Raw genomic sequence first — 23832 nt, 5'->3', positions numbered from 1 at the left:
CTGTATGTATAGCTTCAGGTCCTTTCCTACTATTCAGGACACATGCACTGTAATCAGGTTCCCTTCCACTCCATACCCAGAGCACTGCAGTTGTGCTTGTCAACAAAGACAGGTTTGTAATTCATCATCTGACAAAGAAAATATAGTTTGTGTATTTTAAAAAATGGTAAATATGAACTTTAATTACCCATGATAACCAATGACCATAAAAAGGCTTTAGAGATTAAAAACTATATTCCATAGAAGATACAACAAATATTTATAATCTACATGTCTCAGAAAAATTTTGAATAATTTGTAGGAACTTCCAACACCACTAACTGTACAGAATTCCATTGTCATTAATGTTTTTAGTCTTATACTCAATGTGTGTATTCGTACATGATTTTCTCTCTGGAATTGCACTCCTTCTTACAGGCATAAAAAATTCTGCTCATTTCCCAAAACTCCTTTTTTATTTTCTAAAATGCTTATTGGAAAGATGTGAGGTTTAAGGGTTGAGGCAATAATTCCCTCATTTTGAATAACAACTTAAAGAGCCTATATTTTGCAATTTAATAGAATGCAAAATGAAAATAAAATTGGAAATGAAAATGATTCAGTCACTGTGGAAGATAATTCCTTAAAAATACATTTACCAAAAAATTGAGCAAGTTCACTGAAAGATATTTACCCAAGTGATTAACAGTTTATGTTCACTTAAAAATCTGCACCTGAATGTTTGCAATGCCTTTTTACACAAACAACAAAAATCAGAAAGAACACACAAATGTCTTTGATGAATAGATAAGCAAGCTATGATACACCCATACAAATGAACACTACTTAGCAATAAGTGCAAACAAGCTTCTAATAATCAGCAGAATTTGGATGAATCTCAAATATATTATGCTAAGTGAAAGGAGCTATACTCAAAGTGTCTGATACCATTTATATGACATGCTGAAAAGGCAAAAAAGAAAAATAGTAGCAATGTAAACAGATCAGAGAGTTGGCGGGGTACTGGTGGAGGGCAGGATACAATTACCAAAGAACACCAGAGAATTTGGGAGGTTGATACAACTTCTATATCTTGATTTTGGTGGTGGCTGTATACTATACATGGACTTCCTTGGTAGCTCCGTGGCAAAGAATCCACCAGTGCAGGAGATGTGGGTTGATCCCTGGGTCAGGAAAAGCCCCTGGAGAAGGAAATGGCAACCCACTCCAGTATTCTTGCTTGAGAAGTCCCCTGGACAGAGAAACCTGGCAAGCTGCAGTCCATGGGGTCCCAAAAGAGTCAGACACAACTTAATGACTGAACAACAAATATACATTTATGAAAACTTGCAGCACTATATACTACAAAAGGTGAATTTAACTGTATGAAAACTGTACCTTAGTAAAACTGAAAAAAAAAAATAGGAAAAGATAATTGTAAATAAAAGGATATGAAGCTTTTAATATCCTGCTTCTACAACCTTCTTTAAGTACCAATAGAAAAAGTCCCCTAGCATATTGTTTTTTGTCAAGAGTTTAGTGTTATAGTTTTGAAATACAATTGCATTTATTCTGTCAATTAAACTTGCTAGATCATTTGTTGAGCCAATTACTGTGTTCATCATTGCTCCCTGTAATACATATAGATCCCTAGGCATCACCTTCCTTCTTAATGAAATTATTATATTGGGGCAACTTTGGTGGTAAAGCCTTATAGTTTTCTTTGTAATTTTTTGTCACTCTCTACTGATGCTTTATCTATGCATAACACTCTTGGTGGGGACAGTTATGTTCCCTCAGCACTTTTGAAGGCATTTCTCTCTTGTCCTATAACTTCAGTGAAAACTCCACTATCTTCTGTCTTTATCAGTGGGAAATCTGTCTTGTTTCTTTCAGAGAATTTAAAAGACTTTCATTAACACTGATATTCTCCATATTCAGTACTGTCTGGATAACTTTTTTTTTATTGTCCCTGATCAATGCTTACGAAGTTGCACACTTTCTCTTCAAATGTCACTTGTGGCACACAATATAACACCAAACACACATATGTATGTACAGGACAAAACAGATGCCAAAGGTCATGGAGGGAAGACTTGGTAATCAGAGACTCCACAGAGCACAGTCATGTTGAGTTAAATAGTCCAGGCTAAGAAGATGATAAGTGAGGCCAGGGGGATGGAGGTGGGAAGCAAAGTCCCACAGATGCCTCAAAACCCACCTTACATCTGGGGCAGAGGACTGATTGACCACGAAAGGGTCTTTTCTTCCTGTTCATTTCAGTCGGTAATTTGGAAATGGGCCATCAGTGCGTCCCTTAAGTGACATAGAAACCCAGGGCCTCCAAGCTCATTTAGTGAGAGAAGAGTGCAGGGATACAGGACCAGGAAACAGGCCCAAAGGGATTCATTACCATCCTGTTTCCTGGACCAGCCTTTCCAGGGAAGGCCATTTCAGCTGAGAGGCTAGGCTAAGTCCCTCTAAACACAGGGGTAGAACACAGGGAGTGGGATCGTGGGATGAGGAAACTGAGCAGCCTCCCCCAGGACAGGCCCTGGCTCATGATGGCCCCAGGGACAGTGAGGTCAGTCATTGCAGGGTCTCCTTGGAGCAGCCCTTCTAATATCTACTTCCTCCTGATTCCCACTGCTTTCATTTTTTCTCCCAGTTCCCAGCAAGAGTAAATAAAATTCTGATCATCAGTACCCATGAACTCTGTCTGACTAATGCACAATAGATAGATGAAACTTTTAGCTGAGGAGCTATGTGACAGAAGCAGTTTCTTTTAATTTTCCACAGGTGTAAAAACAGGAAAGCTATACTCTTGTTCCGTAGAAGCTCTCCAAGTCAGAAGGATTCAGTTGGCTCTGTCAGCAAGTATTGCATTTCCAGAGCAGACCTGTAGAGGAACTGAAGGAATGAAAGGAGTCCTAACCAACCTTGGTCAGACTATGATTCTGGAAACTAAGGTCTGGACAGAGGGTGGGAGGAGTTCCAACAGAATCTAGTAATCCCAGACTTGGACCAGCTCTTGGTCTCGAGAGACTCTTGAGAAAATCAAATGCTCCTCAGATTTTCTTTGATGCTTGCATAAAAGGAATTTTGCTCCTGAGACTTTTTAGCATCTTGCCTTACATAATCATGGATTCCTTTGCTGTCCCCCTACATGTCTAAGTGCAGATTCTTTGTGCTATTTACCAAGCTCATTTAAACTGTACTTGTCCTGGGAGTTCAGTAGTTGCTCCTCCTCTATTTTTCTTGTGTACTGTCTCTTAGAGTTTCCACCATTGTCAAGTTTTCAACAAATCGCTCCTGTGACAATGAAACCTGAGTGTCGGCTTGTATCTCCCATGAGAATTGTTACGAGCAATAACTGGCCTCCTAACTGGTCTCCCAGCCTTTGGTCACACTAAGCGTGTGCGCTAGGGTGCCTCAGTCGTGTCCGACTCTGTGTGACACCATGGGCTGTATCCCACCAGGCTCCTCTGTCCACGAGACTTTTCAGGCAAGAATATTGCAATGGGTTGCCATTCTCTCCTCCAGGGAGTCTTCCTAACCCAGGATCGAACCCACGTCTCTTGCGTCTCCTGCACTGGGACTTTACCACTAAAGTGGGTTCTGTACCACTAGTGCCGCCTGGGAAGCCAGTCACACTATAGAGACTCCTATACAGGCTCTACGCTCATTCATCCTTCTCACCATCTCTGGAGTTCTTTCTAAATACACACGTAATGACCCATCAATGATGTCCTAAATCCTTACAACTCACCCTCATCTACAGAATGAAAGTATGTTCTTAGCCTGTCATGCAAGCCTGTGTGTAACCGGCTCAAGCTGATCTTTCCAGTCTCCATCTTTCCATACTCCAACAGTTGAGTGCATATTCAACAGTTGTCACACTGGTCTATTTCTTTTCTCCTTATATCATGCATTTCTAGCTTTTCTAAGCATAGTCTTTTTTAATTCTCTTCAACAATTTAGAATCTGAAAAACCTGTATTCAAATCCTGTGCCTGCTACTGAACAGCTTTAAATATCTATCCTTATATTTAATAATCTGTAAATGGGATACAATATAATAAATAACATATGCATAACCAGATTTAATGTATTTTGATATACAATAGAATTAAAATTACATGAGCCAATTACTCCCATTCCAGGAACTGTTTGATCTTTCTATAGTATCTCTTTCAATTCAAAGTGGAGGATGGGTTGTATAGAATTCTCAAGGATGTTTGCTATAATTGTGACATGAGAAATCTAATAAATGCTATCTCCTCCCAAGAAGCAGTGTGAATTAAGTAACTAACATTTATTGATAGGCAAATATGAGTTACACATTTTAAAATACAGTATCAGTTATTCCTCTCTGATTTCATCACAATTTTTAAAATAGGATACTTGTTTCAGAAAAAGCAAGTAACTTGTTCCATTGTCACAACTATTTAAGTATCAGACCAAAAGTTTTAGTCTCGGTATGAATCCAAAATATCAAGTAGTTTAAAAATATTGCATGTGACTTCTCTAAAATATAAAAGTAGAACTTGAAAAGAGTTATATAAAATAAGTAAATTTTAAAAAATAATGTTTAACACAGAGATTAAAATAGTTCCTAGGAAACGGATAATGAGCAAATAAAATAGAACACAACAAAAAACAATGTTGAAATCAACTTAAATGGAAATTATATGATCTATTCTGTGATGAACGATTTCTCTGGGGGAATTAAAAGCACTTATAAAATTACTTTTATTTTCTGAGTGAAAAAGCTAACTGGCACAGAATAAATGCTCAATAAATGGCAGAATTTATGATTAAGCCTTTGTGTCTTTACACAATTTTTCTGTCTAAAATTCCTCCATCCCAGAGCTTCCTCCCTATACTAAGTTAATTTCAACTTCTCTTTCAAGATTCAGCTCTAGTTTTATTCTCTGGAATACAATGCTAATGTTGTCCTTCTAGAAACCGTCTCTGATTCCCATAGACAAAGCTAAGTTCACTAGCCTTTGTCACACATATCTTGGGCATATGTTGCTGCTAAAGCATTTAAGAAAATATAATTAATTGTATTTTACATGCACATCTAATAGTTGAGTATATGAACAACCTCTCACGTTTATATTCCTTTGCCTGACATTCGGTAACACTCATAAATGTTGAGTGATTAAGTTCCAAATCATTACCTCTAGCAGTGACCTCTCAGCCAAATGTTTTTCATGTTTTCCAGGTGTCTCCAAGACATTTCTGCTTATATAACTAAGTATCTATCTAGCACAATGCTCTCAAAATATAATCTGTGAAATAAATTTTATGAAGATGCTTCCTTTTCCCTGATAATAGTACCAATAAACACAGCAGAGAAGTTTCCACTAATTTCCTCCCCAAAATGTTCTTTAAATATGCTTTCCTCAAAAGGTCCCCTCCAGTTTTAACCACCCAAACCCACCAGAATGGTTATCCAAAATGCCCAGTAAAGAACGTGAACATGGCAATCCCTTTACTGGTAAGCAGTTTTAATAGCTTGTGAGGGTTTATTTGCATACACTGATAAAAACAACTCACCCAAAAGTGGTAACCATCCGCTGTGCTCCAATGTACAGCAAGTTGTTTAAACCAACTTGCATTACCCATAATGAAACCCATAATGAAACATATGAATACCAACAATCAAACATGAATGATGCAACTATGATCCATATAAAAAGAAAGAGGTGCACTTGAGCACCCAACCACCCTACTCACCATAAATGTCCAAACCATCAGAACATGGAGCAAAGATCAGAGCTTGTTAAAGGCATGCTGAACTGGTTAGCTAAGGGTTATGCACAGTTCATAAGACAACTCCATCCCCTGTGTGATATGCCTACATGATGAAATCCTGAGCTCAAGGTTACTTAGAATAAAACACAAACTCATTTTCCAGTCATTATATCTAGACAATTTTTTTCTTATTATTTACCCTTCGTTTTAATTTTTCATTGATTTATTTTTACATTCCATCAGGAAACACGTACACCGAGTTCTCAGAGTACAATGGTGAATAAATGCACTGCTGTTCAGTTGGTGCTTATCCAGTAAATGGATCAGAGAAGTAGAATTAAAACATCATTCAATGTACTTTACTACGCTATTAATACAATGCCACAACTTGATAATTGCTATTATAGGAGTATACAAGTCTTCAACTCCTGAAAATTCTTCCTTGAAGACACTTTTTATTCATCTCTGTTAGTTCACATTCCAATTGCCAGAGCTGGTTATTTATTCCTCTTTCTGATTCCCCTTTTTGTTGTCATACCCTTTCACTTAATCAGTGAATATTTACACATGGGGTCCTGAAGATACAACAAATAAATGAACAAGGCGCTGCCCTCTAAGATCTCCTATGCATAGTGCTTCACTGTGCAATAATTCTACACGTTGGTAGGTGCCAAATGGGACTGTTCAACCAGTCTCGAAATCCTGCTAATTCTCCCTTGGCAAAACTCTTCCACATCTTTTGTTTCAATTCTCATTGACATTGCCTCTGTCAATGGCCTAGACAGGCTTTTGTTGCTGAAATATTACTGTACAGGCCTCCTCACTGTGCTCATGGCTTCATTCTTTCTTTCCAATCATCCTTTACACTCACGGCCAAGAACTGATTTATAGAATTTATAAATAAATATATAATTATACAATGCTACCATAGCTATTAAGTAAAATCATAAAATTCTCTGAAGAAGGTTAAGTGAGACTTTTAACTAAGGGAGGCAGGAAACTCATTTCTTAGAAAGTAACGACAAAAAAATCAGAAAGTCATTTCAGAAAATTGAGTAGGAGTTAACCAGGTGAAAATTAGTAGGAAAAACATTAGAAACAAATGAATTAACCTATGCAAAGATCCTAATGAAGGAAATTTTAATGAATTAGTGGAAAATAAAGAAGTCAATCTGACAAATACTAAGTATAGTTGCAGAAACAGCGATGGTAGAAGTAATCAAAGTGATGCTGTCATCATACACTCAAATGGAAAGTCCCTTCCTCTCCCTGATGGAAAGCTTCAAGTCTCAACTCAAATGGTGTCTTGATGAAACCTGCTTTATATGACTTGGCATATTTTCTATACTTAATCCCTTTTCCTTTTCACAACAGGTATTGGGACATGGAGTAATTTTAAGATCTTTCTCTAGGTTATAAGGTTAGAAATTAATAGGGGAGGAACCAGAATGAAAGTAGTATTTTGGTTCAAGTATCTTATTTTTGTTAAAAATTTAATAAATTTGCATGTTAAAATTAAGAACAAAAGAATATACTATCAAAATATCTCCCTCTCAGGATTGACCTCTGTTCTTCCCCACTTTCCTGACCCAAAGGAAATGAGTATTATCAGTTCTTTGTGTATATTTCAAAAAATTTACTGTCTACACATTTATATGTATGTGTATAATATTTAGCTCTATAAAATATATTTAATTGTATACTGTGTATACAGTTTCTTTCATCTTGCTTTTTTTCAAATAAAATTTTATCTTGAAGTGTACTCCACATTAATATATTCACAGTTACATAGTGTTGTAAGGGAGACAGGACCCCGTTGGGCTTTCCCAGGGACAGGCCTTCCCCCATATCTCCTGCTTTAGCTCCTCCCTGAAGTACCTAGATAATAGTATTTGACCAACATTTCCTGAGTTGTTTTGCAGATGTGAATAAACTTCCCCCTCTTCAACAAATGGAAGATTTTAACTACTTGACTCCTCCTGGAACCTGAGGACCAATAATGCTAACCCCCGTGACACTACCCTGTTACCTTACCATCAGCCATTCAGAGCATTGTGCACAAGTTGATCACAGACACTGAAACACCCCTCCCTTACCTGGCTTTTAAAAGTACTTCACCAAAACCTTTCAGGGAGTTCAGGGCTTTTTAGGGCATAAACCTCCCATCTCCTTGCATGGCCTTGCAATAACCCTTTCTCTGCCCCAAACTCCAACGTTTCAGTTGTTGGCCTCATTGTGCATCAGGCACATGAACTTGTATTAACAGGATTCAATGGAAATCTACAATTTCTAATCAATTGCCTATTGATAGAATTAAGATAATTTTTATATCACTTTACTATTAAAAATTGTGCTATAATAAGAAACAGTTTAACTTTTCCCGTGTTTGAAATTCTGTGACTCTTAAAGCCTGAATCACCAGCTCTGTCTTGTACTGCTCTCTGCTGCTGCTGCTGCTAAGTCGCTTCAGTCATGTCCAACTCTGTGCGGCCCCAGGGACAGCAGCCCAGCAGGCTCCTCTGTCCACAGGGTTCTCTAGGCAGGAATACTGGAGTGGGTTGCCATTTCCTTCTCCCGTACTGCTGTCTAGGCTTTTCAAAAGCCAGTAGCCTCAATTCACTTGATCAACCTCTGGGCAAGGGCTTATAACAATGACCTGCCTACGATTAGCAAAAAAAATAAAAAGATCCTATAAGAGAGGAAGCCTGTTTGATTCTTTTCAGCAGTTTTCTTTTTCTTCCATCCTGGATTTTGTGTATGTTATTTAGTCGCTAAGTGGTGTCTCATTCTTTGCAACCCCATGGACTGTAGCCCTTCAGGCTCCTCTGTTCATGGAATTTCCCAGGGAAGAATACTAAAGTGGATTGCTATTTCCTTTTCCATGGGACCTTCCCGGATCAGAGGTCAAACCTTTGTCTCCTGCTTGACAGGTGGATTCTTTACCACTGAGCCACCTTGGAAGCCACAATAATTATATAAATGCAGTTTAAAAAGAATGCAGAGCAATAGGAATTTCATTATACAGGTAATCTTCTCTATGATTGTAACAGAAGGCAACGGTGTGGCAAATAGTTCAAAGAAATCACTGCAGTCTACCTTCTTCCTGCAGTAAGACTAGTTCAGGTCCCATGACACACAGCTTGGCCTCAAAGATAATTTAGCTTTCCTCTGCCCCCTTTTTCTCTTTCCAGATTTGCTCCTAAAGGCTCCATCTGGCCTCCATTTCCTTTCTTCTTCAGTTTTTTTTTTTGTGTGTGCAATATTATTGTTCAATCCCTTTGCTAGGAGTTCAGATTCATTCATTCCAAGCATTCATAAGCTCTTTTCACAAGCCCCAGTGTTCAACACAAATATGGACAGGATGGTTGAATATTATAAGTTACAGATCTCTATGGCCAAATTTTAAAAGTCACATAGGACCCACTATCTTTTCCAGTGAGGTTTTATTGCCTGATTAATCTATATAAAATAGATATTAAGAGGCTCCTGAGCCAAAGCCAGGAACCAGTGACGTTTGTGAATAGCAACTACTTAGTCTTAAAAGCTTAATCGTTTATTTGTTCAATGCCTAGCTTCCCTCAATCAAATGTAAGCTTTACGACAACAGGGACTTTGTTTTGTTTATTTCTCTCTTTGAGGGTCTATGACAATACCTGGCATATAATAACCATTCAATGTTTATTAATGAATAATTACTGATTATTGGGAAGGTTATTGTGATATTCATGATACAGTAATATATATTCTGTGTGTGTATGTTAGTCTCTCAGTTGTGTCTGACTCTTTGTGAACCCATGGACTATAACTCGCCAGGCTCCTTTCTCTTTGGAATTCTCCAAGCAAGGATACTGGAGTGTGTAGCCATTCCCGTCTCTGCGTGATCTTCCCAAGCCAGGGGTCGAACCGAGGTCCCATGCATTGCAGGCAGATTCTTTACCATCTGAGCCAACAGGGAAGCCCCATATATGCTATAATAGAATATACTAACATCCTTGTTAATATATCCCATCCTGCTCATATCAATCCTGTAAAATAAGTATATTTATCTAAGCAATATGGAAATGGAAACTCAAAGAGTTTAATAAAATTGCTAGGCATAAGCAACCAGAGAGTTCCAGTGCTGGGATTTTTTTTTTTCATTTACTTTATCAGAGGATAATTGCAATATTGTGATGGTTTTTGCCATACATTAAATATGAATCAACTATAGGCATACACATGCAGGGCAGCAAAGGAGAAGAGAGAGGCTCTCAAATCACCCTACCCTCTCCTTCTCCCACTGAGTCCAAAAGTTTGTTCTTTATGTCTCTGTCTCCAGTGCTGGGATTAAACTTAAGTGAAGTGAAGTCCCTCAGTCGTGTCCCACTCTTTGTGACCCCAAGGACTGTACCTACCAGACTCCTCCATCCATGGAATTTTCTAGGCAAGAGTACTGGAGTGGGTTGTCATTTCCTTCTCCAGGGGATCTTCCCAACTCAGGGATCGAACCTGGGTCTCGTGCATTGCGGGCAGACGCTTTACCGTCTGAGCCATCAGGGAATTAAACTTAGGTCCCTCAGAATCCAAAACGTTTGTGCTTCTCTCTACACAATATCACACTCCTTGAGTATGGTTTTCCTTTCTTGAACTTCATCCTGTTGGCATCTGACATTCCTTAGGGTCCCAAAGGACAGTGAAGTCAAGAAAGGTCAGGTACTCTTGAGGAAGGGCAAGAAGAGGAGCAAAGTTGAGCCCAGAAACACCTGGGGGAAAATACAGGTGCCAGCCCTTCATGTGTCCCTGAGGACCAAAGAGGCACAGCTGGGAACAGATCTCCTGTCATGACTGGGTGCAGGGCCAACTCATCTAGTCTTCTCACCCACACCTGACACAGAGAAGGCTGCAGTGATCTGGCTCCAGGTCCAATCGTTAATGACTCATCGAGGAAAGTGAGTGAGACTCCCTGGTATTTTTTCTGGTTCTTCTGACAGCAGAGTCAGAGTCTGTCAAACACTCGGGGCCCTGCATGAGGCATAGGTATCAGGTAGAGATGAACAAGGCAGATCTCCCTTCTGGGCACAGGTAAGGATCTCATCAAGGGCCAAATCAACCCAGGCCCATCTCAAGGTTCAGGTGCTCAGCTAGGCAAGGTTTGGTGGATCACCTAATTCCATTCCTCTGTCCACACTGGAACAATCTTATCAGTTTTCCCCCTTTCTGAGCCACAGTTGCCCCTGTCTTTGTCATAAGTGACATCTAAGACAACAAGCAGATTCAGATCACCCAGGGTTTTGTTTTTCTTTTCTCCAATTCTGTCCTGTAAATCTTTCTGGGTCAGAAAACTTCCAGTCACTGTAGCTTTGACAGAACATATATCTCCTGAAGTCTTGACTGTCCTCTAATTAACTCAGGAAAGACTTGCTTCAGTGGAACAAGATAGATCACATCAAGTACACTATTTCCTTAGATCAATTCTGGGTGCAGAAAGGCTAGAAAAGTGGGTTCCTCTTCCTAGGACAGTCAGTGAATGATTGGAAGAAGAAGGTTTTTCTGGAAGTTCTGGAGGGACTGACAGGAGCCTGAAAGGTCTTTTGAATGTGATATGTGGTCTTGCTTTCTTGTTTTTACTTATTACCTGTCTGATTGGTTAAAAGATAGTTTCCCTACTCTAAGATTTTTCCTAAAAATGAATGACAAAGATCAAGGCATATTGGTATATTTCCATTTGTGTGTCTTAATACACACCTGTGTCTGTGTGTATTAAGGAATGCTTTCAGTTAAAAACGTTAGCTCAGTGATTTTTACTTTTTCCTAATTCTTTATTTTTATAATATTGTCACAATAAAGCGCACCCTAGGTGTTCTGCACACCTTCAAGCAACTTCATTTTCATCCTATTTCTTAGAAAACCATCAGAGACTTGACTAGGTATCCCTTCTTATACATTACCCCCGCCAAGATACTGTATATTTACTGTATCAAGACCTTCATTGTGGTTTTAATAAAATTGATTATTTAAATATATCCTCCATTAGATTCTAAGCTTCAGGGAGGAAGAAAGCTTCATATCACCAGTACCTGAATAGAAGTGGAATAGATATTGAATTTTTTCATATGGTTTAAGATTCTCATTTTAATATAGTCCAGGTTAATTATTTATGAATATTAATTTTTGAACATTCCCTCTAATCTTCCTCATATTTTTCACAGAATTTTTCTGAGGATCCGCTTCTTTTTTCCAATTTGTCCACTCTTGAAAGAGACGTAGCTGGACTCTCCTGGAACACACTGTTTATCTACTTAGGTGTACTACAATATTCCTCTCATATCTTAAATGTTGAAAGCCAGTGGATATTCTGAATTCTGACAATCAGTTGTCAATTATAGCTTTGCTGGAATGAGGAGAAAGATCCCAAGGTTATTACCTCATAATCTAATTAGGCAAGAAGGAATAAGCACTATATGACTAGAAGTACTCTACAGTTCTTATATTGAAAGGGGAGAGAAAGTGCGTTAAAACTACCACAGTCTGTAGATATCCTTCCTTTGCATGTCATTGCCACATTTTCTACTACTTTGAGTAGTAGAAACAAACCATGATAAACACGTCAAAACAAAACATGATAAAACAATTGACTTTTTCTATTCTATACCTTCTCAAATACTCTCAATGTTTGCAGTCCTTAAATGCATACATAAAGGTAAATCCTCCTTTGGCAGTAGATGGAGAATATAAACACCATGAATTTTTAACGAAGTGGGGATATATAATAGGCACAAATGGAAAATTTCTACTGTTTTTCCGTCTGACTCCACTCCATTGCCTCAGGACCCATCTCACTTAACCCCACTACAAAGTATTAAATGTGCAGCAGAAAATTGATGTATATAGATATGACCCAAGTTGTTTTAGTAAATATGGTAACAAAGTAGAAAATGGATCATAAAGAATAAGTGGGGAAGGATGAGACATTGCCCATTTCAGAACTCAGACTCCATTCTTTTCTCCTTGTGTTGATTCTTAGGTAACACAAGGCACTTTCTGTTACAACTGAGATCCTGACTGTGCTTCTTTCAAGACACTAAGAAAGAGTCTGAAAACAAATCCAGAACCTGACTCTTCCAATAAAGAATCTCTCTCCATGATCACAGCTAGGGTGTTTTATCAATGGCTGAAGGAAACTGGACAAGAGTGAGTGAGTTTATCCTCATGAGTTTCTCTTCCTTACCTACTGAAATACAGTCGTTACTCTTCCTGACATTTCTGCTCATCTACCTGGTCACTCTGCTGGGAAACAGCCTCATCATTCTGGTTACCTTGGCTGACCCCATGCTGCACAGCCCCATGTACTTCTTCCTCAGGAACTTGTCCTTTTTAGAGATTGGCTTCAACCTGGTCATTGTGCCCAAGATGCTGGGGACCCTGGTTGCCCAGGACACAACCATCTCCTTTCTTGGCTGTGCCACTCAGATGTATTTCCTCTTCTTCTTTGGGGTTTCTGAATGCTTCCTCCTGGCCACCATGGCCTATGACCGCTATGTAGCCATCTGCAGTCCCTTGCACTACCCAGTCATCATGAATCCAAGGACACGTGCCAAACTGGCAGCTGTCTCCTGGTTTCCAGGCATTCCTGTAGCTACTGTGCAGACCACGTGGCTCTTCAGCTTTCCATTCTGTGGCATCAACAAGGTGAACCACTTCTTCTGTGACAGCCCGCCTGTGCTGAGGCTGGTCTGTGCAGACACAGCACTGTTTGAGGTCTATGCCATCATTGGAACCATTCTGGTTGTCATGATACCCTGTTTGCTGATCCTGTGTTCCTACACTCGCATTGCTGCTGCCATCCTAACGCTTCCATCGGCAAAGGGGAAGCGTAAAGCCTTCTCTACCTGGTCATCCCACCTCCTTGTTGTCTCCCTCTTCTATGTATCTTCAAGCCTCACCTACTTCTGTCCAAAGTCCAATAGTTCTCCTGAGAGCAAAAAAGTGCTATCACTGTCCTACACTATTGTAACTCCCATGTTGAACCCTATCATCTACAGCTTGAGAAATAATGAGGTGAAGAATGCCCTTGGTCGGACCTTCCACAAGGCTTTAGGTGTCAGAAACTGCTTTCTGTAGACATTTTGAGGTGGAACTGAAGTTTATTAAGTGAGGAACAATCAGTTCCATGTTGGGGATTCCTCTGGCTCCGTTTTCATCTTTTTGAGATTAAACCCAGCTGCTGCAATGGCTGTTGAAAAGACCAGTGGAGGGAAGGAGCACAGAGGTATATTGCACCCATCATTATTATGTGCCATTTTCCTCTGTTTGCCCAATATGGACTTCTTAACTTTTATCTTACTGGTACAAATGCTATTTTGAAAATTCTTCGACCAATATATTCTAAGTATTTACTGTGCTAATGTGCACCAATGTGACATACACTGGGGACAGTGTGAAATTTCTTATAATGTGAACTTGGGGACATAAGAGTCTTCTTGATACTTTACTTTGTGTTCTGCAAGACTGACTCCATCAGTAGAAATAAAGGCATAAATCCCCCATGCATTATTTGTCCCATTTATTCATTTCATTTCACATACCTGAGGCAGTTTTGGCTTTAAATTTGTTTGTATTTAGCATGGTAGAGAAAAGTGGATCACTAATCCCCACGACTATCCTTTCATAACTCCAATATCCTTAGTCCCATCCTTTCAGGCTATTTTTCTGAGATAGAATGGTCAGAGTTTCCAATTTTCACTCTTGTTCTATATTGAGGTTTTTAAGCTTTGTTGAAGTGATGCCAAATTTTCACAAACTTAATTTCAGGCATGGTGTTGCTTTCAAGGCTTGCAATGGATCCTAGCTGTTCCTATATGTCTTATTGACAACTCTGTTATGCTCTGCTTACTTTAGTGCCTGTTAATTTTCAACCTTTGTGTATGTTGCTGTGAAAGTACAAAAGACCATAAAATACAATTTTTGCATTCAGAAGTTTATCATTTCATCAACATTTGAAATTATGAAAGAAAAGCTATGAACTCCTGAAATAATGAAATATTATACAGCATAAAGGGGCCTTGCCTGTGTTCATATTCCCCTCTGCCATTTATTAGTTGGGTGAACAAAGTCAATAACTCTTCAAACCTTTTTCCTCATCAGTAAATTATGCAAATAATAATCATATCTATCCTATAGGTTTTTTAAGACTAGATGTTCGATGTGTAAATGACAGCTAAAGCATATTGCACATTCATATATAGGTTTTGGTTCTTAACAATTACCTCATCTGAATACCTTTATGAACTTACTTCTAATAATCTCTGACAATTATAGACATAGTGCATGCACATTTTTATAATTATTTTTATAACTTTATGTCATAACTGAGGTTAACAGATTAGGCACCCAGCAAGTTATTAGGGTAGATAAAACAGTTTTCTTATCTAAAAACAGGTAATCGTGGTTAACTTCCACATAGAGTTGGTGTAAGGATTAAGCTGGGTAATGAATATAATGCTCCTAATACTGATCATAAACATTTACTTTTACACTGTGACTATTATTTGTAAGAATAATATTTAAGGGCTATAGAGCATTATGTGCTTTATGTTCTCCATCATTCATTGTTTCTTGTATTCCAGTATAAACAGTAATGTAGTGAACATTTTAATATTTTAAGTTTTTTTAAAAAAATTCTTCTTCAGCCACCATATTGAGATAAAATTCCAACAGTAGAATAGTGGGTCAAAGTCCCTGAAATTTTGTTTGTTTATTTTTCCTATAATTATTGATCTATTCCTATGATTCAAGCATTGTGTTCATTAGTATTTCCAGTGATAAACAGGCATAACTTTTAATGGCAAAGAGGGCAATTCATCAAGTAACCGTAATCAGCCTACATGTGTAATCACCTGATTAGTGCTTCAAAATATAAAGAAGAAATGGTAAAGGTGAAATGAAAAATAGATAAATCCATATGCAGTGGGTGATTTCTATATCATTTCTCATTAATGAGTAGGACAAGTAGAAAGAAAATCAGTAAGAACATAAAACAATTGAGCAACACTAAAATAAGCTAGTCCAAAATGATATTAAAAGACACCATACTATACTTCTCATACCAAGTTAGCGTCTACATATCATTTAAGAGTAAACTCCAGTATTTTCTATCAGTCTCTCTCAGATTCTTCTAAGCAAATCCAAGTTCACTCTCCCGTGGACACACGTGGCATCTAGCATGTGTTAAGCCCAGTTCAGTTCAGTTCAGTTCAGTCACTCAGTCGTGTCCGACTCTTTGCGACCCCATGAACCACAGCATGCCAGGCCTCCCCTCCATCACCAACTCCCGGAGTATACCCAAACCCATGTCCATCGAGTAGGTGATGCCATCTAACCATCTCATCCTCTGTCGTCCCTTTCTCCGCCTGCCCTCAATCTTTCCCAGCAACAGGGTCTTTTCAAATGAGTCAGCTCTTTGCATCAGGTGGCCAAAGTATTGGAGTTTCAGCTTCAGCATCAGTCCTTCCAATGAACACCCAGGACTGATTTCCTTTAGGATGGACTGGTTGTATCTCCTTGCAGTCCAAGGGACTCTCAAGAGTCTTCTCCAACACCACAGTTCAAAAGCATCAATTCTTTGGTGCTCAGCTTTCTTTACAGTCCAACTGTCACATCCATGCATGACCACTGGAAAAACCATAGCCTTTACTAGACAGACCTTTGTTGGCAAAGTAATGTCTCTGCTTTTTAATATGCTGTCTAGGTTGGTTATAGCTTTCCTTTCAAGGAGTAAGCGTCTTTTAATTTCATGGTAAGCTCAACTAGCACTAAGTTAATAAGGTAGCACTGCTAAGCATTAAAGATATCACAATTGTATTTTTCACATGCATAGAGGACACAGTAGGGACATTCATGCTTGTATTCATCATTCATGCTTGTATTACTGAGGCCTAGTCCAATGCCTGGAGTACAGTGGGTACTTGGTTAATAAACCAATGATTACATGTATAAATCCTAAATTGTTTCCCTAGCTCTGACCTCTCACTGAAATGTGAATTCCAGGTTTCCAGCTAAATCCAAGACATCTCTGCTTGGGTGTCAAAGCATATATCTAGCACCATCCTCCCAGAGAATTGCCAAATCTTAAAAACCTTTTTTTTTTAATTATCCCTCTTTTTGACCTCATCACTTGTTGACATTTTCTTTCATCTAATCAGTGGATATTTACAGACTGAATCCTGGTGTATCAGTAAACCAGGTGCTGCCCTCTCAGAGCCCCTGGTTGTGAGACAGACAAACACACAAACATCTACAGAATGAAAAGGCGCCACGCACAGTGCTGCACCATGATGTAATTCCGCCCTTCAATAAAGGGCATCACAGAAGGGTTCAACCAGTCTCCTAATCCTGCCCATTCTTCCTTGGCAAACGTCTTCATGCTCAAACCTTGACTCAGTTCACCTTTTCATTGCCAATGCCATTATACAGCATTGTATGCCACTAGCCAGGCCCTCATTTCTAAATTATTATCATGAGTCTCTTCAGTGTTCTCATTGCTTCTGAGCACTTCCCATTCCTGCCTTACACTCACGAATAAGTACTGAATTTACAAGGATGAGCAAAACAGAGTCGTTGCCTCAGGGACGTTACAGTCCAGTGGAGAGGAAAAGTATTAAAGAAAGAACTGCACAAATAATTATATTACAAACTGGTATTATTGCTATGAAGGAAAAGGTATATTGCTTTGGAGGAAGAATAAAAGGAGAGAGTCTTAATTTATAAGCATGATTCAGAGAAGACCTCACTGAGGATTATTTAGAGTGATATGAGAAAATTGTGCAGGAGTTAACCAAGTAAAAATAAAAGGAAAAATACTCAAAGCAGAAGAATTAGTATAAAGACTATAAATCAATGATTGTAGAAATAGTATTGTGGAATGATAATGATGTTGGCTCATCATATAGTCAACTGGAATGCTCCTTCCTCACCTAATGGAAACTTTCAAGTCTCAGATGGGGTAGTATCTTGATGAAACCTGCCTAACATGACATTCACCTCAGTTTATCAAGTTTTCTGTACTTAAACTTATTTCCTCTTCACAACAGGTGTTGGGACATTGAGTAATTTTAGTATCTTTCTCTAGATCATAAGACTAGGAATTAATTGTGGAGGGATGAGATAAAACTAGAGTATTATTTCAAGTATTTTTTATTAACATTTTAATAAATGTACAGGATAAAATTAAGTACAAAATAATATTTAATCAAATATTTCCTTCTCAGGATTCACCTCTGTGCTTTCCCACTTTCCCGTACCAAGGAAACAATTATAATTAATTCCTTGTGTATCTTTCTAGCAATTTACTATTTACATATTTTATATGTATATATGTGTAATGTTAGTTCTATGAAAATATATAATTATATTTTATAATTTTTGTAATGTTTATATCATGTCCTTTATTTGAAATGGCTTTATTTCAAATAAAATTTTATCTTGGAGTTTATTCCACTTTAACATAACTTATTCACAGAAAAATAGTATTATAATGGGAAATCTATAATTTTTAATCCATCACCTATTGATGGAGTTAAAATAGTTTGTATATTATTTAACTGTTAATAATTGTACTATAATAAGAAATTTAATCTTTCCTGTGACCTAAAACTGTATGATTCGTAAAGCCTGGATCACCAGATCTATCCTGTACTGGCTCTCTAGACTTTTCATAACCAGTAACCTCAATTAACTTGATCAACTTTGGACAAGGGCTTATATCTTCAGCTTATATGACTTCTTTAACAATGACAAGACTACTATTAGCAAAAAGACAAAAAGATCCTATGATAGAGAAGTCCCTTCTTTCAGCAGTTTTCTATTTCTTCCATCCTGAATTTGTGTATAGCAACTACTTAATAATAAGGCTTAATGGTTTATTTGTTCAATGCCTGGATTTCTCCATTCAAATGTAAGCTTTAGGGGCACAGAGCCTTTTTTTTTTTTTCATTTCTCTTTCTAAGGGCCTAGAACAATGCCTGGCATGTAGTAATTAGTCAATATTTGTTGATGAACAAGTACTAGCTATTGGGAAGGTTGGAAGGTTATTATAACATGATATTCATGATATAGTAATACATATGTTATAATAGGGCTTCCCAGGTGGCTCAGTAGCAAAGAATCCAGCTAGAATGCAGGAGACCCAGGTTTGATCCCTGGGTTGGGCAGATCTCTGGAGGAGCAAATGGAAACCCACTCCAGTATTCTTGCCTGGAAAATCCCATGGTCAGAGGAAACTGGTGGGCCATAGTCCGTGGAGTTGCAAAGAGTCAGATATGACTTAGTGATTAGCGTGCACAGACACACACGCACATGCTGTAATAGAATACATTAAAATCCTTTTTAATATATCCCATCCTGTCATATCAACCCTGTAAATAAGCATGTTATCTTTGTCTCAGCAATATGGAAATGGAAACTCCGAGAGTTTAATAAAATTGTTAGGCATCACAAACCAAGAAAGGTCAGGTACTCTTGAGGAAGGGCAGGAAGAGGAGCTAAGCTGATACCAGAAACACCTGGGGGAAATGCAGGTGCCAGCCCTTCATCTGGCTCTGAGGGCAAAAGAGGCACATCTGGGAACGATCTCCTAAGTCAGGACTGGGAGCAAGGCCAACCCATCTTGTCTGCTCACTCACACCTGACACAGAGAAGGCTGCAGTGATCTGGCTTCAGGTCTAGTCGTTGATGGCTCATCCAGGAAAGGGAGTAGGGCCTCCCTCGTAGTTTTTCTGGTTCTTCTGACAGCAGAGCCAGAGTTCGTCAAACTCTCAGGAGCCTGCATGAAGCACAGGTATCAGGTAGAGCTGAACAAGGCAGATCTCCCTTCTGGGCACAGGTAAGGATCTCATCAAGGGCCAAATCAACTCAGGCCCATCTCAAGTTTCAGCTGCTCAACTAGACAAGGTTTGGTGGAACGCCAGAATTCTATTCCTGCGTCCACACCGGAAAAATCATATGTGTTTTTTGGCTTCCCTGAGCATTGATTTCCCATTTTTTTTCAGAAAGTAAGGTCTGAGACCACAAGAAGATTCAGATTACCCAAGTTTTTGTCCAACTGTGACTCCAAATCTTTCTGGTTCAGAAAAATTCCAGTCTCTGAAGCTTTGACAGGACATATACCTCCTCCAACTCTGGACTTTCCTCTAATTGACTCAAGAAAGACTTGCCTCAGTGGAACATTCATGAGGCAGAGCACACTATTCTTTACACAATTCTATGACTGCAGAAAGTCCAGAAAAGTGAGTTCCTCCTCCCAGACAGTCAGTCAATAATTAACATAAAGGCTAGAGACTGTCATACAGAGTAAAGTAAGCAAGAAAGAGAAAAGCAAATATTGTATATTAACACATTTATGTGGAATCTAGAATATGGTATAGATGAACTTATCTGCAAAGCAAAAATAGAGACACAGATGTAAAGAACACACATATGGATATCAAGGGGGAAGGGCAGATGGGATGGATTGGGAGATTGGGATTAGCATATATTCACTACTATGTATGCAACACATAGCTGATAAGAACTAACTGAATAGCCCAGGGAACTCAGTGCTCTGAGGTGACCTAAACGGGAAGGAAATACAAGGAAGACGGGATGTATGTGACTGATTCACTTTGCTGCACACCAGAAACTAACACAGCAGTGTAAAGCCACTGTCTGCCAGTAAAAAATAAAATAAGGAAAGAAAGAAGAATGTTCTATGGGAGTTCTGGAGGGTCTGGCAAGGAGTCTGTGCATTGACCATGGACCAGAAGGTTCTGCAGTGTCTTCCATCAGGACAGTCTGTCATCTCTTCTGCCCAGCAGTTTCCAGAAATTCTGCGTGGAAACCAATAGTCCATTTCATCTCTACTCCCTCGTCCTTCCCGGTCCTTCTCCACCAGAACCACTCACCATGTTTTGTCATGAAATGAAACTTCTAGTGAAAGTCGCTTTCAGTAGAAGAATGTGACTGGGCATGAAGTCTAATGAAAACTCAAGGAATCATGAACTTTCTGAAATTCTTGTATTCATTTATCATAAATAGCTCAATCTGCATTTGCACTGGGCTTGTTCTAAGTAGTAGGCAGTTCCTTGTCTGAAAGAGTTTGCAAATTAAACTAGGAAATTCTGATTCAATAGATAATTAAAATAGAAAATTAAAGAAAATTATTTTCAAAGCCAGGAATAACTCCATCTGGAAGTAGCACAGGGAAAACATACCTGAGTTTTAAAAAAGAGAAAGAAGAGGTCAGCAGGATAAAGGAGGCAGGTGTGCCAACAAGTGAAGTTGTGTGAAAAGAAGAGCAGGACTGGCAAACTTCCAGCTAGCTTCCTGTTTCTATGGCCCAAGGGCTAAAAATTGCTTTTAAGTTTTTTAAATGATTTTAAAAAATCAGAAGAAGAATAATAGTTCATGGCATCTGAAAATCACATGAAATTCCAATTTTGATAAATAAAATCGGTCTTCGGATATGCTCATTTGTTTAGGTTTGGTATATATCTGTGTACCTGTCCTGTTTATGGGCTTCCCAGGTGGCGCTAGTGGTAGAGACCGGGATTTGATCCCTGGCTCGGGAAGATCCTCTGGAGAAGGGCCTGGCAGCCCACTGCAGTGTTCTTGCCTGGTGAATCCCCTGGACAGAGGAGCCTAGCAGGCTACAGGCCCTAAGGTCACACAGAGTCAGACACAACTGAGTGACTAAGCACAGCACATTATAGTATGGATTCAGTATTTTGCATGTGTGCATTAGTTTAGATGTTGTGTAGTTGCAACAGAGACCATATGGGCCATAAAGACTAAAATATTTTATGTCTTGTCCTTTTAGAGAAAAAAAAAAAAATCACCAACCTCTGTATAGAATCATGAAGGGAAGTAATTCATCCATAAGTGCAAAAAAGCTGATGATGAAAGACAAAAGGTGAGACCTAAAATGTATTCTGTGTTCAAAATGTAGGCCTTGTTGAAAACCTGTGCTGCTTTTACTATTTTTTTTTTCACTATGGTTCTAATTGCAGGACCTGCGTTGTCCTGCTGTGCAAACAATTTACCAAATTCCTTAACTAGGAAGTTACTTAACCTCTCCAAACTTCAGTTCCTCCATTAGCAGTGTAGGAGAATAATAATAGCCTCAAAATCAGACAGTTGTTGTGGAGAAGACTATTAGAAAAGTAAACATACTAGCATGATTTTATTATGTATTCAGCAAATAGTAACATCATACAGTCATCATTTTCATTTTTATCATTATTGCTTTAATGCTGTTGTAGAACAAAACGTAGCTCACTGTTGAGTGCTTGAATAATCAGAAAATAAAATTAGGAAGTAACTCATTCCTTTCCCCACCACTTAACAGTGATTTTTGCTAAAACTGGCATATTCTTTCAGTTGTTTTTCCTATTTTTCTTATTTACAAAGTTGGAATCTTACATGTACCCATTTATTCTTGTTCTTTAATTTTAATATTATGTCATGGATGTTATTCAATAGCATTTCTTCAAAAAAGGCTTAGGTGATTACATAATATTTTCTGAAATCTTAGGTCATAATTGACCTAGTCAGTTATTCATTAGTGATTGTTTCCAGTTCTGACACTATAAAGATACAACACTGATATGTTTATAAGTGAAATCTTTGTCTAAGGCTCTGATTATTGGTTTAAATTAGAAACACTGAGTTCTTGAGACAAAATAGATGACCACTTTAAGAGATTTCATTTAAATTTTCTAAATTGCTCTTCAGAAAAATTATACTCTTTTTTACACCAAAATCAAAGGTATGTTCTACTATACCACACCCTTATTAGCACTGAGCGCTATGATTATTTTTACTTTTACAAGTTTGATGAGCAAAATTGAATTCCAGTGTTATTTATTGATTTGTCTAATTTGTATTTATTATTAGCACTGGGAAAATACAGTAATTTTATATGTTCATTTCTTATTGATATTTTTAATGAATTTTCATTCCCTATGTTTTTAAGGGAGAGAAATCATTTTTAATTGAATTATAGTTGATTTAAAAGGTTTTATTAGTTTCAGATGTACAGCATAGTGATTTATTTAGTACTTTTATAGATTATATTCCATTCAAAGTCATTACAAGCTAATGGCTATAACTCTCAGTACTACATAATATATCCTTGTTTCTGACCTATTTTATACATAGTAACTTTTTTATTTTTTTAATTTTTACTTTTTTTTAAAAAATTTATTTATTTATTTTAATTGGAGGCAAATTACTTTACACTATTGTAGGTGTTTTTTGCAACACATCGACATGAATCAGCCATGGGTGTACATGTGTCCCACCATCCCGAACCCCCCTCCCACATCCCTCCCTACCCATCCCTCTGAGTTGTCCCAGAGCACCAGCTTTGAGTGCCCTGCTTCATGCATGGAACCTGCACTGGTCGTTCTGTTTTATATATGCTAATATACATGTTTCAATGCCATTCTCCCACATAGTCCAGAAGTCTGTTCTTTACATCTGTGTCTCTTTTGCTGTCTGGCATATAGGGTCATCCTTAAAGTCTTTCTAAATTCCACATATATAGTCTATACTTTTATAGATTATATTCCATTCAAAGTCATTACAAGCTAATGGCTATAATTCTTAGTGCTATATAATATATCCTTGTTTCTTACCTATTTTATACATAGTAATTTTGTATCTCTTAATCTCATACCCTTAGTTTGCCTCTCCCTCTTCCGCCTCTCCTTTAGTAACCACTAGTTTGGTTTCTATATCTGTGAGGTTGTTTCTTTTTTGTTATATTCACTAGTTTGTTTTATTCCTATATAAGGAATATAAGTGATTTATATAAGTGATTTATTCCTTATATAGTGTTATCATAGAATATTTGTCCTTCTCTGACATATTACTAATCATGATGTTTTCTAGGTCCATGCACATATTTTCCTTTATTTTTTTCACATGGTTTCAAATAGTGGAATTTCATTCTTTTTATGGCTGAGCAATATAGTCCATTATATGTGTGTGTGTGTGTATACATATATATATACACACACATATATATGTGCGCCCAAATACTTTTGAATCAATGTTTTTATATTCTTAGGATATATAC

The 23832-nt window shown here is 38.0% G+C and overlaps 3 protein-coding genes across 3 annotated transcripts in view; all 3 read left to right on the top strand.

Annotated features, from left to right (window-relative positions):
• The window catches only part of LOC133060650 (zinc finger protein 215-like), a 63995-nt gene that overhangs the window by 16487 nt on the left and 23676 nt on the right, over positions 1 to 23832 (top strand). The gene's annotated exons all lie outside the window — the stretch shown is intronic.
• On the top strand, positions 12888 to 13841 carry LOC133060644 (olfactory receptor 10A5-like). The gene has a single exon (XM_061148267.1). It carries the CDS (start codon positions 12888 to 12890, stop codon positions 13839 to 13841), a length of 954 nt encoding a protein of 317 aa, XP_061004250.1.
• Positions 21616 to 23832, top strand: part of ZNF215 (zinc finger protein 215) — a 92923-nt gene continuing 90706 nt past the window's right edge. Inside the window, exon 1 of the mRNA XM_061148239.1 lies at positions 21616 to 21663. The gene's annotated coding sequence lies outside the window, so the exon portion shown is untranslated. The remainder of the gene's footprint in view (positions 21664 to 23832) is intronic.

This window comes from Dama dama, chromosome 1 (assembly GCF_033118175.1).
Source record: "Dama dama isolate Ldn47 chromosome 1, ASM3311817v1, whole genome shotgun sequence".
Classification (NCBI taxonomy): Eukaryota; Metazoa; Chordata; class Mammalia; order Artiodactyla; family Cervidae; genus Dama; species Dama dama.
This window is presented reverse-complemented; position numbering and strand designations above follow the sequence as displayed.